The sequence below is a fragment of the Protopterus annectens genome, chromosome 3.part1, assembly GCF_019279795.1.
Source record: "Protopterus annectens isolate FY-2018-M chromosome 3.part1, PAN1.0, whole genome shotgun sequence".
NCBI lineage: Eukaryota > Metazoa > Chordata > Ceratodontiformes > Protopteridae > Protopterus > Protopterus annectens.
The window spans coordinates 1,443,665,084-1,443,681,339 of record NC_056732.1 but is presented as its reverse complement, the minus strand read 5'-3'; the positions used below and the strand labels follow the sequence as shown (position 1 = coordinate 1,443,681,339).

At 39.6% G+C, this 16,256-nt stretch overlaps 1 protein-coding gene across 1 annotated transcript in view; it reads right to left on the bottom strand.

The window, feature by feature from the left end:
• ACBD7 (acyl-CoA binding domain containing 7) overlaps positions 1-15,970 on the bottom strand; it is a 233,419-nt gene extending 217,449 nt beyond the window's left edge. Inside the window, exon 1 of the mRNA XM_044067512.1 lies at positions 15,848-15,970. Within this exon, the coding sequence (XP_043923447.1) occupies positions 15,848-15,859 (12 nt within the window). The 5' untranslated portion in view covers positions 15,860-15,970. The remainder of the gene's footprint in view (positions 1-15,847) is intronic.
• Between the last annotated feature and the right edge of the window lie 286 nt (positions 15,971-16,256).

Sequence of the window (16,256 nt, the reverse complement as noted above, 5' to 3'; positions counted from 1 at the left end):
CTGGGGTGAATTATCTATTTCCCATCCACTCATCAAGATTTCTCTTGAAGAGGGCCAGTGAGGTGCTCTGCTTGACATGTATTAAAGTCTATTCCATAGCAAGGGCAGTCTCTGGGTTATGAACCTGTCCCTCCAGCATGTTCTGTTGATTGTGGTAATGAGTTTGAGGTGTCTGGAGCATGTGGTGCGGAGAGACTGGGATTTCTTTAGATGTAGCATTTCTAACAGAGCTTGGTCAGACATGGCTTTGTAAGTCAAGCACAGATCGCTTCTAAGTAGGCCCAGATAGTGAGGCAAACTGATGTCCCACTCACTAGGCTGAATAAGGAGAAAGTAACAGTCAGCTGCCTGTCAAGCACCAGGATCCACCACATAACACATGCACTCAGGTCCCTCAACAACAGGTACAAATATGACTCTGTCATTGTACATGTGGGTGTGAATGACCTGAGATGTACCTCCCTGGACTACATGAAAAGAGACATGGAGGAGCTCTTGGATTATGTAGCCCAGGTGGGTATGACCCTAGCCCTGAGCAGCATCTTACCATCACCCAGAATGATACAACAGTACAAGCAGAAAATGACTGATTTAAACAACTGGCTAAGTTTCTAGTGTCATTCTAAGGGGATCCAGTATCTGTCTGCCTGGGATGACATGATTGACAGACCTTGATGCTTTGCCAGAGATGGCCTGCATCTGTCACCCATGGACTTCCGGATACTGGTCAAGGCTCTTGCCACCACTTTAGTGCCTTTTTTAGGCGGTGTTCCAAAGACCAAATTACCACTGTAACAGCTACAAACAAATGCAATTTGAGGGTCATGCTGCTCAACACTGGAAGTCTAAATCTCAAAATGCACTCACTTGAAGTACTCCTTAAAATGGAGAACATTGACATTTGTGCTGTAAGAGAGACCTGGTTCAAGGCAGCAGAAAGCACCCCTGCACTACCAGGCTACAACTCATTCCCTACCTTTCGGCCCCAGAACTTGGACCGAAGCTCCAAAGGCAGTGGTGTTTCCATATTCATAAAGGATGCACACACCTCCAGACTGGTAGCCCAACATAACGCATCTGAGATACTTCAGATGCAGCTAACATTGGGTAAGACAGCGATTCAGGTCATAGCCTGCTGTAGGTCCCCAACCATGCCCCAAGATTCACACTCCACATTCCTAAGCACCCTGGAGAATATTAGGATCCATAGGTAGGTAGTAGGCTATCTGCCCGAAGGAATTTATAAGCCTAGCCAGAATGTGTTGGCTTTCGCCGCCCCAGCAGAGCCATTGAAGTGATCCCTGGGGTAAACGTTCTGTTTCCCATCCACTCGTCAAGGTTTCTCTTGAAGAGGGTTAGCGAGGAGCTCTGCGTAATGTAGATTGGAATCTTGTTCCAGAGCATGGGAAATCTGTGGGACAGGAATCTATCCCTCCAGTATGTCCTATTTATTGTTGTGGTGAGGTTTAGATCTCTGGAGCATGTGGCTCGAGGGGATATGGTTTTCTTTAGGTGGAGCATGTCTATCAATCACTCCAATCCAATCTAACACCCTCATACTGGGCGACTTCAACTACCCCTCCATTAACTGGCAAAACTACTCATATACCAATACAATTGCCCAACGCTTTCTGGAATTCATTAATTCCAATACCCTAGACCAGCTTGTTCTTACCCCCACTAGCGTTAGCAACTCCCTTGTTAGATCTGATCACAAGCTAATCACCTTGGAAATCCACACCCTCTCCCACAACAAAGGTAACCACCATGAAAAACATCTATAAAGCTAACTTTGGGCTCCTAAAAACAGAGGTGGCTAACTTCACGGCACCCATGCAAATGGAGAATAGTTGCATGACCACCAAATCATACACCAATGCACTATACAGACACGTACACAAATGCATGGATCTGGCCGTACCCAATAGAACTAAGACGCTCTCCTCAAATAAAAGGAAGCCAATCTGGTGGTCCCCTGCCATAAACAAACTCTACAACAGAAGGAGGAAATTGATGTGGAATAATGTGAAGTCCCAAGACTGGAAAAACTCCCTTATCAGCCTCAACAAAAGGTTGAGATCCCTCATCAAATCGTCTAAAGCTAGCTATGAAAACAGAATTGCAACAGATAGTAAAGACAACCACAAGGCCTTCTATAGTTATGTAAAGAATCTCCATGGCAATATCCAAATTTGCTTTGAGCTACTGCACAATGGTACCTCCTATACCGAGCCAACAGGTATTGCAAACATACTGGCAGATAGATTCAGTGCTAACTTTACCCATCTCACCCCCCAAAGGACCAGTTACATTACCAGTAAATTGCCAGGCACCCAGTATTACTGTTGCACAGGTTAAAACAACACTGTCCAAGGCCAAGAATACAGCTTCTATGGGACCTGACAGTATCCCTGGCTATGTTCTACATGTACTACAGAGTGAACTGGCACCTCACCTGTGTGCCATGTTCAGGCACAGCCTCACCTCAGGCTTTGTCCCTACCAAATGGTGCACTGCTTCAGTCATCCCTCTCCACAAAGGAGGAGCGACTGCAGACTCAGGGAACTATCGCCCCATTAGCTTGACAAGTCTGATATGCAAAGCTATGGAACACATCATCATGGACCTAATAAACAAGGATATCGGGAATCACCAAACTTTGGATCCTACACAGTTTGTTTTTTTAAAGGGTAGATCATGCCTGCTAAACTTGGTCGACTTCTTTGAGTCAGTCACAAGAGCTGTGGATTAAGGTAAGGTGGTTCATACAGCTTATCTTGATCTGGCCAAGGCCTTTGATACCATTCCCCACTCAGGAATCATAAGAAAAACTTACTAAGCTAGGCATCAACCCCTATATCACTAGGCTGGTTGCAAACTGGCTCAAAGATAGAACCCAGAGTGTGAAAGTAGCTGATTCCAAGTCAGACTGCCGACCAGTCACGAGTGGAGTCCCACAGGGTTCAGTCCTGTGTCATCTCCTGTTTGGTATCTACTTTTCTGAAGTCCAGGCCAACATGAAGGGACACTGGCTGACAAAGTCTGCAGATGATTGCAAATTGGGAGCTATTATTAACTCCCCAAGTGATGTTGACATCCTACAGAAAGGTCTCGATGAGACCAAAGACTGGTGTCAAACTCAAAGCCAAAAATGTGTCTTCATCCCCTTTGGGAAAAACCCGGTTCCCTTGAATTACCACATTGATGGTAGTCCACTGAACACAGAAGGCATTATAAGAGACCTGGGAACACAGGTTGACAGCAACCTATCCTTTGGCCACCACGTTGCCACTCCAGTCAGAAAGTCCTTCTATGTGGCACATCTGATTACTAAGGGTTTTGCATCCAGGAAGAAAGAGGTCATTGTCTCCCTCTACTCTTCCCTCATTAGACCAATCATCGAGTACAATGCCCCATTTGGCATGTACCTCACAAGACACCTGCAACAACTGGAGAGGCCGCAAAAGTACCTCACAAACAGGATCCTAGGCTTTAAACACTTGTCCTATATGGACAGACTCAAAAAACTCCAACTATTCTCTGTCTCATATCGCCATAAGCAGATATGCAGGTCTGCATGCATACTTGCGCAGTTGTACGCTTAGATATGCACATCTTTTTCTTGCATTAGTTTTTTTAACAAAATATATCCACTAGGTGCAAGTGCCTCTTTTCATTTCTGTTAAATTTACTCAGTTTATGAGAAGGGACTGAAGAAACAAAAATCAAAGAATACAGGATGAAGCTCATGAACAGTAAAAAGCCTGTGTAAACTGCCACATACATGCATTCCCTAATATTTTCATACCTGCATGCATGTTTGTATGTACATATTTTATATATACACACACATACACATATATGTAGATAGATATAGATATATACACTCACACACATATATGTGTGTCTGTGTATATATATACTATATATATATATATATATATATATATATATATATATATATTATTTACCCATCTGTCTCTCTCTGTCTATATATATTATATATATATATGTATATATATAATATATATAGATAGATATATATATATATCTATATATATATATATATATATATATATATATATATATAGATAGATAGATAGTCATCAAAAATACACCCTATTGAAAGGCAACTGATCAAACACAACTTGTTGATCTGCACCCCATTGAAACTACTATCACCTTCACTTGTGGGTGATTTAAAACTGTACAATTCATTGTATGAGGAACTGAAAGAACAACTACAAGTGGTCAAAATTTTCTCAAATGATAAAAGAATGTCATTTCAACTTGATAAATGCACAAAAGCAACATTTAAAGCAGAAAAGCTGCAGCGTCAAAAAGATATCAGATTGGGATAGGAATGTGATATAAAGGAACTTGAGCAGGAGGGAGCATATAAATATTTGGAAACTGATGAAGGATTGGCAATAAAATATTAACAAATATGAACAAAACTCAGTAAGGAATATTTTAGAAGACTAAAATTAATACTGAAAACAGCCCTGATATCTAGGAACAAAGTCTTAGCTATAAACCAATTTACATTTCCTGTTCTAATTTATAGTTTTGAGGTGATTGACTAGCCCCAAAAGGTACTGGATCAGTTAGACAGGAAAACAATGATATATAAAAATATCAGCATTTACCAAGATTATATATTCTTCTTTCTGAAGGAGGTATGGGATTCCTAGAAATTGATTACATGTACAGATCTGCAGTTGTAGGACTGCATACATATATGCTGACTTCACTACATCCAAATATAGTGAAAGTTTTAAAACACGAGGAGAACAAGTCTAAGATGAGTTCCCTGATTAGTTTAGCAGAAGCATATCGGTGTCAAGTGGGAATGGAAACCAAACCAGAAGTAGGCAAAAATCAGGCATCAACTGAATGTGCCAAAAAAACAAAATAAAGAATATAAGAAAAAGAATCAGATGAGAAGGCATGAAATGTGGAAAAGGCATTAATATAGTCACAATTACAGAAAACTCCTGGAACAACCTTATGTTGATCAGGATCTGACATAGGAATGGTTAAGGAGAGAAGAATTTAAACCAAAAGATGAAAGGTTAATATTGGCAGCCCAGGATAGCGGACTACATACTCATTGGTTTACAAAGTCCATTGAACATGTGGGAGAAACAGACAAATGTAGGTTCTGTAAAATGGTTGCACATCTTGTTGCTGTGTGTGATATATTAATGGCACAGGGCTTATATACTGAAAGGTATAATAATGTGGCAAGACTGTTGCACTGGTTATTGTGCAAACATTACAATATCGAAAGACCACTTTTGGATGACATTAAAGACTGAGACAATACTAATTTCATGAATTTTAATCATACTTTCACTTTGAAATGGGATCCATTCTTATCATGGTATTAGAAACCCAAAAACCTTGGAGAAATTATGAAGGATGGTCAAGACATCAAGTCCATTATGTGCGTTTTTGTGCTTGCCTGTAAATGTTGTTTGCTAAAAAAATAATACTAGAATGCACAGTCGTTTGCATTGTGTTTTTAGCTAGACTTCTTCTGGGGTACTTAGTGCAATGTTGGAAACCTGACAGGAAGATAGATTAGGCTGGTTATCAGTGTGTTGAGTAGACTTAGTAGGGTGGAGGAGGGATAGCTTGCGATGAGCTTTACAGAGAGGCTTAAAATATAACTGTTCTGTTCAGAAAGAAAAGGATAGAAAGAATATAAGTACATGCTTACCTTATGTGAGGTCAGGTGTTCGGCATAGAAATGAGTAAGGAGAGATTGAGAGAAGGGTCATGAATAGAAGGTTATGGAGGTTAGTATGGACATAGGAAAACACACCCACACATACACACACACAGTACAGTATAATTTAGTTCATAGTTTTAAAGTGCTACTGTTATTTTGACATGTGTGAGAGCAGAGAAACCTTTTAAGTTAGCACTGTACATATCCCATAGGGCTCAGATGAATTAATCAATCTCTTCATACCAGAGTATGTTTACCTACTGTGTGTGACCTTTGCCTTTTTCAAACCAACAAGGTTTTGTTCAAAATGAACATGGGCAGTTTGAGAAGCAAAAGAAAAAAAGTAGACATTACTGTACTATGAACAGTTTGGTACTCCTCCCAAAACACACTACCCCTACAATATTCCAAGGGGGCACAAAGTATTTGTCGTTGTTTACTGTGTCCCCTAAGCCCAATCCTCACACAGGGAAATAAAAATTAACAATGACGTAAACTGACCCTGTTATACAACTGGTGCCCATTTTTCATCGATGTCAGGCATAAAAAACAATTACTTCAGAAAAAAATAGTGCCTGTGATTTGTCTTATGATTGCAAATCTATAATTGTGATGAATTTCAATAGTTTTTGTCATAATTGATTACTGTATCATAGCATATGTTAAGTGCCGTAATGCATTTTGCCATAGTAATCCCATATTTATTTGGGCTATTTCAATATAAAGGTTCACAATTTATTTTGAAGTCTCAGTCCAAATAAATTTAATGTTTTACCCAGGTGATGTCATGTTAGGCATGTGTCCATATACTTTAATGGATGAGCGTCTGCTCAAGTGCAGCAGGCCATGTGTTCATTAAAGTCTATGGACGCATCCTACATTTTTCCTGAGTTGATGTCACTGAAGTTAAAGATTACCCTTACTCCTTCAGTGGCATCTGCATGGGGAAAGTGATTTTTGAAGAGCTTTTGACTTTTTTTCTTTTCTTTTTTTTTCCTTCCTTGTGGAGTGTACAAAAATTATCCTAATCAAAACTTCCTGTATCACATACAGTGGTGCAAAAGGCAAGTTATTAAAGGGTGACAAAATACATGTAACTATACTTTCTACATAAGTATTTCTTTATGTTTCATCCAGAAGCTGATGGTGTTCATCCCTGACAGAAAACATACCTTATTATAATTTCTGTCATGTCCTATATCCTTTTATATGGGAAATAAATAGAATCAGTATGCCTGTGATTACAGCTACAGCAGTTACCCAAGCTGGATTACAATGGTAGAAGATCTTTCTAATGAGGACCTTGTTACATGGAGATAAGGGTTACATCAGAATAGGTTGCATGTGTCAGAATCCATAAATAAAAGACAATTCAGTAGTGGACTTAAATCAGCATGCGTTTATATTGACTGCTCTCTCTCTCTCTCTCTCTCTATATATATATATATATATATATATTTTTTTTTTTTTGCATTGAAACTAACCCATTAATTTAATGCTCCCCATGGACACAGTAACATGCTGGTTGTAGAGATGATGATCCCAGTCTTCTAGACTTTGGTGTCAGACATAAAGTGTCGCTTATTCAGGGTATGGAACTTGGAAAATTATCCTTTCCCCTTGGGTTCAATTACTATGCATTACAAATTGTGATATTACCTTACCTTGACTTTAAATGAGGAGAGAAACAGTGAAAAAATGTTTCTTTTTAATTTGAGGCTGAATCTTCATTTAACTGAAATGAGTGAAATTAAATGTATTTATGTGGATTTTAATCTCTAATACCTACATATTCCCTCTCTGTCTCTGGAAAAAGTTACACATTATCCATCTGCACAAAGGAGGAAATTCAACAGACATTACTAACTTTAGACCTATAGCAATCTTATCCCCCTCTCCAAAATACCTGAAAATGTATTCAGAAACAATTGGGAAGCTATCTGCTGCAGACACAACATTTATTTATTTATTAATTACTTATTTCCAGTTTGATGACCGGGGAAGTCCACTGGGCCAAGCAGAGCCCATTTTCAGTAGAGGCCCAGGGAGAAAAGCTCCAAAAGCAGTTAACAGAATATAACATACGCACAGTATGGAGTATACAGTACACAAAAGCATAAATATACAATTTAAAATACAAATACAAAATCAAGGAATTAGAGTGGTTGTGAGTACAGTGGAGGGAGGGGGAAGAGAATTCCATGGTTTAGTTTAGGAGTGTGACAGAAGTAATTGGCCAGGAGGGTGTAGGGCTTTATAGATTTTTAAGGAGGTTTTGGTTTTCAGATCTAAGAGTACGACTGGGGAGGTAAGGGGTTAAGACAGATGAAAGAGAGGGGCAGATGGAGGATTGGAATATGCGTTTGTGAGCAGTGGTGAGTTGTATGAATTTCAGGTAATTGCAAAGCTCAAACCAGTGTAGGGAGTGGAGGGAAGGGAATGGCAGTGATAGGTGGAGTATTTGGACCCTGTAGCAAATTTACAGACTTTGTTATAGCAGGCTTCCAGTTTGTTTTTTAGGCTAAGCTAGAGATGAGTAAGTAGAGGGGCACCATACATAACAGAAGGGAGCAGGTAGGATGTGGCTAGAGTACGTCTGGTAGAAGCGGTTAGATACCGATTTTGTCTATACAGCAGACCTAGTTTTTGGTGGGTTTTTTAGTATTATTTTGGATGTGGATATCGAATTGTACACGTTCAACAATGGTGACACTGAATATTTTGGTGTGAGGTACAATTTTGATTAGAGTGTTATTGTGACTTTTTATTTTAAAGGAGCTTTTGTCTATAGTGAAATTTCTCGAAGGAGAGAATATCAAGATTTTTGTTTTCTTAAAATTGAGAGTGAGATGGTAGTTTAGCATCTAAGTTTCGGTATTGGAGAAGGATGGTTGGGTTTTTTGAAGGAGTTCAGAGGGAGCGTTTGCTGTACAGATGATTGTGGGATCATCAGCATACTGGATCAGTGTAGCATTATAAATGGATTTGTGAAAGTTATTAATGAAAATATTGAAAAGTAAGGGGCCGAGAATAGAGCCTTGGGGGACGCAGGAGGGATTTTTGAGAAAGAATGAAGTGAAATTTTTCCACTTAACAACTTGTTGTCTATTGAAGAGATGGGTGACAATCAGAAGGTCAAAGTGGGTTCAGTCGAACCCACTTCAGTTGATGTCTGGAGGCCGAATTGCAACAATGTTAAACCCGACATTGTCAAAGTACAAATCTCGCCCCTATCTCGACCCATGTTAAAGCCCGTTCTGAGGTTTACAGTGAGTCATATTTCGACAATGTTGGAATTCGACATTGTTCATTTTGTGGATGCGGGTCGATGATCCCATCATTCAATGGGGTCAAGTTCGACCTTCTGACGGTAAACCGGAGAGATAGCCTGTAAACCAGGCTATGGAGGAAGGAGAAAAACTAAAGGAGGAAAGTGGAGATAAGAATAGAGGATGTGAGATAGTGTCAAAGGCTTTGGAGAGATCTAAGTAAAGGGTGGATACGATTTTCTCAGAGTCGCGAGCACGATTAATGGCATCAAGGAAGGACAGAAGAGCAGTGATAGTGCTGTGGCCAGGCCTGAAACCATGTTGTATTGGGGTAAGAAGATGATTGTGTGTTAGGTAAGGCAAGAGCTGGTGAAGAATGCAGTTTTCAAAGATTTTAGAAAGAGGTGAGAGAATAGCTATAGCATGGGAGTTAGTAGTGTCTGTGTTATTGCCATCTTTGTGGAGAGGGGTGACAAAAGTTTTCTTCCATTGTGAGGGGTCATAGGCTTCTTGGATGGACATGTTGATAAGAATGGAAATGGGGAGGGTGATGCTGTCTGTAGCTATCTTAAGAAAGGATGGAGGCAGATTATCAGGAGTGTAGGAGCAAGGCTTTAGTTTAAGAAGTAGGTTTTTTATGCTGCTGGTGGGGACAGGTTTAAGACTGAAAGGTGGAGTGTTAGAGAGAAACACAATGAGTGGATGGGGGACTATGAGAGGGAGAGAAGATGGGAAAGTTTGCCGTGACTTTGGCTATGCAGTCAGCAAAAAAGGTGTTGAAATTAGATGCAATTTCATGGTCTGGGGAGTTTGAGCTAGAGCATGAATTGTCTTTTCTACCAAGATTTAGAAGGGAAGAATTGCAATTCCAGAACTTTTTGGGGTTAGAATTATGGTCTGATTGGAGTTTGGAGTAATAAATCTTACGATCTTTATTTATTAGTTTGTTCATTGAGTTGCAGAGTTGTTTGAATTCGATTAGAGAGATTGTTAACTTAATTTTTTGGTATTGCTTCCAACATTTGTCTCTGAGGTGCATTAGTTTTCTGGTTTCTTTAGATAGCCAGGGAATGGTTTTAGTATTTTTGTTTTAAGAGAGGCTAGGCTGTTTAGTAAGTCTAGGAATGTTTTGTTAAGTAATTATTTGCACTGTCCAGAGGTAGAGTCTTTAAGGGGGCCCAATTCATTTTTTATACAGTAGGAAAACGTCTGTGGATTGAAGTTGGTGAGATTACAAGTTTGAATGTATTGATGTTGTATTTGGACAGAAGAGGCACACAAGAGGGCATAGGCTGGTAGGTGGTCGCTAAGGGGATCAGGTATAATTCCGCTGTTTGAGATTAGGTTGGGATGAGTTGCTAAGATCCAATGTAGTGTAGTGCCAGAGGAGCTGTCTTTACTGGGTCTGGTAGGGTAATTTATTAGCTGGGGGAAGTTAAAGAGACTAATTGTTAGGCTCGGAGATTGTGAGGAGATGGTGGCCCAGTTGATGTTTACATCGCCAAGGATGAATGTTTCCTTTTTGATGTTGAAAGAGAACCATGAGAGAATGTCTTCAAGGATGGGGATATTATCACCAGGGGGAATGTAGATGGCAGCTATACATAAAGATTTATGTCTGTTGATTTTTACGAAGGCTATGGATAGTTGAGCAGGAGAGAATTTAGGAATGGGGTTAGTATCTGGAATGACTGTTAGAGAACAGCAGTAAATTATGGCTACACATCCTTCTTTCTTGTTAGGTCTGTCATTCGTATGATTTGGTAGTCAGGGGGAAGAATTTCAGTATCTTTGATATGAGGTTTCATCCAGGTTTCTGGGACAGTTAATATGTTAGGATAGTTATGTGACAGCCAGGCATGTAAGCTGAGTATTTTATTACAAATACTTTGGGTATTGATTGTAGCTAGGTGGATGATTTTGGGGGAGGATGACTATGGTGATGTAGACGAGCATATGATGGTGGAGACAGTGGGAGCAGGATTGGGATGGATGTAACCAGAATAAGAGAGAGAGAAACTAGTTGTAAAAGATGGGTGATCAGGTTCAATGGGGAGGGTAAATTAGGAGTGTAGTTGAGAAAAGGTCTAGTATTGCTGGTGAAGTGAAGTGGATTAGCAGAGAGAGGTACTGGAGGGAGCTTAAATTTATAGAAGAGAGTTATACTTAGAGGTTATAGTTCATGGGATATGGTGGAGAAGGAATGAGGGGTGACTGTTTGAGAGGAAGAAGTTATATGTAGTGGTAAAGAGTGTGAGGAGCCAGGGAGGATAGTAAGGTACAGAAGGGGCAAAAGAGGGATATGAGGAAGGCTGAAGTGAGAAAACAGGTGGGGAGATGGAGCATGATGTGGAATAAGAGCTGTATAGAAGTAAACGTGAGATGGGGAGGTAGAGTTTAGTAGACTGAGGTAGGAGTGTGGGCAGTGGGAATAATGAGAGAGAGTTGGGGAGAATAGCTGGAAAGCAGGAAGTAAGTGGGTGGAGGGAGGGACACTTGTTAGTGATGACTGGAGGTAGGGAGTATAGTATGTCTGAATAAGGGCGAGGTTAGGAAATTTGAAATGATTGGAATGCTGGGGGGAAGTGGGTTGATTGGATGAAAATGGGTGTGGGAGGAGTTAGGGAACTATACCGGTAGGACCACTGGGGGCGGGAGGGGAGTAGAGTAAGCCCGCAGGGTGAACGGAGCAGGCAGAAACCAGACAAATCCAGAGAGGCAAGCAGTGGAAACCTATCAGTGAAGACCTCAGAGGGGGTGAGTAATAATTCAAACTCTACCTGTAAAGTGAAGGAGATATGAGAACGCAAAGTTTATTAAGGCTGGATGTGTGTCTCCACATTGACTTGCTTATTAGTAGCCAGTTTGTGCACAGATTAGAGTCGGGAGATACATTAACAATGAAGGGAAATCTATAGAGATGCAAATAAACAGGTGGGGCTCAAGTGATACAAAACTAAGGCAAACACCACTGAAAGGGCTGCTAGAGGGTTATTTTTAATCACAGAATAGGAAGGATCTGAATTAAGTGTATACTGTCTAATGGACAGTTAGGATTACTGCACAAGCTGGGGGGGGGTCACAAGGCTCAAACAGTCAGTATTATTAGCAGTCTGAGAACTACTAAGTTACACTGTTAATGTTAAAGCTTCACTATCATAACACATACATTTAGAATGCTTGGGTGGACTGACCCTGCTCTTCAGGCTCAAAAGGTATATCCTTGTTTTATTTTTGCAGTGCTAGTGCTGTGGAAGAACAGAAGCCAACATGGCTTCTGTTCTTCCACAGTATTACCACTGCTCTTCTAACCTATATAGATATTGTCAATGAAGGTACAGATAATGGCAAACTAGTCTCTTCCTTATTTCTAGACTTGTCTTAACCCGTCAATACAGTTTGTCACATCAAACTTCTAATTCAAATGCCCTCATTAGGTCTCTGTTAGCTCACCCTTCTATGGTTCAAAAACTACTTGTCAAATAGTTATCAATAAGTAAAATGGCACTACACCCTCTCTCAATACCTCCCAGTCACCTCTGGTGGTACACCGTGTACCATAAATGTCTCTCTTTGGCTCCTTCCTCTTTAACATCCTCACCAACACCCTCCACACATCCAGAAAACAGGCATCCCTAATACATTATGCAGATGACTCCACACTCATTTGCACATCTGACAACATGGTACACCTCCAAAAAAATTACTCAGGAAGCTTTGACAGCAACCGAAACATGGCTTTGTGACTCACTGACACAACTAAAACTACAGTTTCTAAAACTTATCTCCTCCCAACACTTCTTTATGGTGCTGCCATCCTTACTGACCTTCAGACATAACAAAAATCAAAACTTGAGCAAAGCTATAACAAAGTTGCTAAATTTGCAACAAATACCCTTTTCAGAACCCACCACTGTATAGCACTAAAAAAACAAAATTGGTTAGCACTACCCCATCAACTAACATATAAATAGCTTCTTACAACCTATAAAATTATCCAGAAGCCATCTGCTTGTCCAGCACTAAATAACATTCTAGACAACTATGTTTTTAGTCAGTCGATATGATCCAATGACTAAAAAATGCCTGTCTGTCCACAAGCCTATCAAATCTGCTGGGCAACATCTGTACTTATACCATATTGTTAAGGCCTGGAACTCCTCATCTTTATCCATCAGGTCAGCACCCTCCCTCCCATCCTTCAAAACTATTCTGAAAGACTTCCTAGCCCAAAGCTGGCTCTGTTCTTTTTCAAAACCAGGATAAACTATATCCCTAAATGTGAACAAATACCTATTCATACCTTACATCTCCATACTTTCCCTTCTTCACTTATTTCCTTACTTCTATCAATTTCTTTCCCATGGCTTTCTCTCTAAATATACCATAAGCCTGTTTTTCTCTCACTTCGTATTGCAATTCCTGTTTGCATTATACTAACTTACCTTTAATTTCTCTATAAACTGGCTAAAATGTTTCTACCTATTAAATCATTCCCATATAACTTGTACATATTCTTAACCAATGTTATCATGTTATGTCTAATTTTATATAATTATTTAAACTGGCAAACATGGATGGCACAGTGGTGCAGTGGTTAACGTTGTCACCTCACATCAAGAGGTTCTCTGGTTCAATTCTCAGCTGGGGTACCTTCTGTATGGAGTCTGCATGCCCTCTCTGCATTCACATGGGTTTTCTCCGGGTACTCCAGTTTCCTCCCACATTTCAAAGATATGCGTCTGCAGCGTTTCTCCCTGGGCCTCCGCTGAAATTAGGCTCTGTCCTAGTTGGCCTTTCCCAGTCAACAAATGTTAAATAAATAATAAATAAATAAAATAAACTGTATTTGTTTTTGTATTGTTTTTAAAGACTATAAAATTACTGTTGTTAAAATTTTTGCAATACTTTGGAGCTTTTCTCCCCGGGTCTCCACTGAAAATGAGCTCCTTCCTAGTCGGACTTTCCTGGTAATCAAATGTCAGTCAATAAATAAATAGATAGACAGACAAATAGATACACCATGGCTTTGCATCAAAATGCAGTAGTTGCTGTAATACAGATGATAGGCCACAACCTACACAACACCTACATGGGTGTTTTGCATTACATACTATAACAAACTCCACTTACAATGAGGGATGACAATAGTATCATCAATTTTTGGTTGCAGGGAATAATTTAAATGTGCTTTGTTAAAAAAAAAAAAACTTAAAACAGGTCTGAACTCAAACTCTTAAAAATAACCCTGCCTACATTTTGATTCTCACAACCTCTTTGATACTTGTTTTTTTAATTTTCCGGCCTCATCATGTGACCTATCAGTGTAATCAGGATTCTCCAGTCCCTTTGTATAGTACTGTAATCCTCACTCAGCAGTTTTTTCCTCATGACTACATTTATTCAGTCTCAAAAAAAAAAAAAAGACATGCGCCTTTATTTTCCTTTCTTTTCTGAAGATGAACCCCCACACGAGGTGCATGCTAGAGAACATGCACAGACACACGAACACACACACACACACACACACACACACACACACACACACACGAACACACACACACATTCATGCTTCATCTACTTTCTGCTTTCCTGCTGCACGCGCGCACACACACACACACACACACACACACACACACACACACACACACACACACACACACACACACACACACACACACGTGTGCTTCATCTACTTTTTAACTCTTCTGCATTTCTGGTCAGCTTCTTCAGCCTACTTGACTTATCAGCACATATGCAGCTTCATTTTCTGTGCATATTAAATGTTCTTTTGGTTGCTGGGAGTACCTTTGGCACTCTGCTATTTTGTATTCATCAGCCCCTTTGAAGTATTCATATTTACTTCTCTATTTCTCCACTTTAGTTTGGTGCATCATCTTTATGATATTTTTGCATGTACTATGCGTCATTAAAAAGATAAAATTCTTATTCAGCTTTTCCTTTTCATCTTAATCTTTCCTCCCTGTATTGTAATCATCTATTACATTTGCTGCTGAAACACAGACCTTAACATAGCCATTAATCAACAGTCTTTCACTAAATAATAACCAGTAAATAAAACTAATACTAGGGGTTAGGGTTTGGCATAATGACAAAGGTGGTTACCTCACATGCAATCAAGTTACAGATTTTGATTCTCACCTTTGAGGGAAACTAGCTAGGCTTAAAATCACCCACAAGGGCAGCTAGCCAAGTACTTAGCTATGAACCTATTAGTAATTTGGATTCGTTTTGGTATATTACATTTCTTGAAATTATGACGACAGTAGTTATCTTAGCAAAAAAATATTTTGGAGTTTCTTCACCATTAAAACTGGATTGTAAGATGAAAGTTGTAAGTGAAATCAAAATTCTTGGTTCTTGTATATGATTTTCTAGGTTATCTGGAGAACCCGAAAAAACAAAACATGTCTTGATGCTATTGAAATTTTAGCAGAAGTGTGGATAAGCGAAAAAAAATGCAAGTATTGAATCCTTTTAAGACTGCTTTATCAACAACATTATGGTACTACTGAAACAGAACTGTGCATGCAGTGTACATTTCACAGAGTAATATATTGTTGCCCTCCTGAACTATATATAAAAGTAAACTATCACTTTGCTGTTTCTTTAATTATGCTAGTATTACTGCTGCAAAATGTAGCAGGTTTCCCCAACCCTACTCCTTCCATTCCTAACTTACCCAGTTATGTGCTGCACATTGGTTGCAGTTCAATTTAGTTACAAAATGAATTAAATTCAGCAATATCCACACATGCATGGAGACTGCTGCATTCCTCTTTAATAAAAACAAAGAAGCTAGAAAATCTTGAAAGTTTACCTGGAGAGACATTTCCTCTGTAAAAGCCCGGGTTATCCACAGTGTAATAATGTACAACTTAGCTCGTTTTCTGTGTAGTGTTTCTGTATGCAGGCAGTACAGGGCTTTACAATAGTGTTTTATTATACTGTTTTAATTGGTGCATTGGCTGATGATGTCAGAAAAAGTGACATCACCTGACCAACAATACATGCTGCCAACTGCATCAGTGCTTCTTGTCTCACAGCCTACCAAATGTAGCATACAAATGTCCTTCCATTCACGCCATTACAGTTTGTTCACACACACCCCCCCCAACTCGTTCCAGCTAAATCTGCATGTCTTAAATTAAAGCTGTAGAGCACTTTGTAAATTCTTCATGTAACATTAAGAAAATATCCATTTCTAGGAAAATGATGGACAGAGCTCT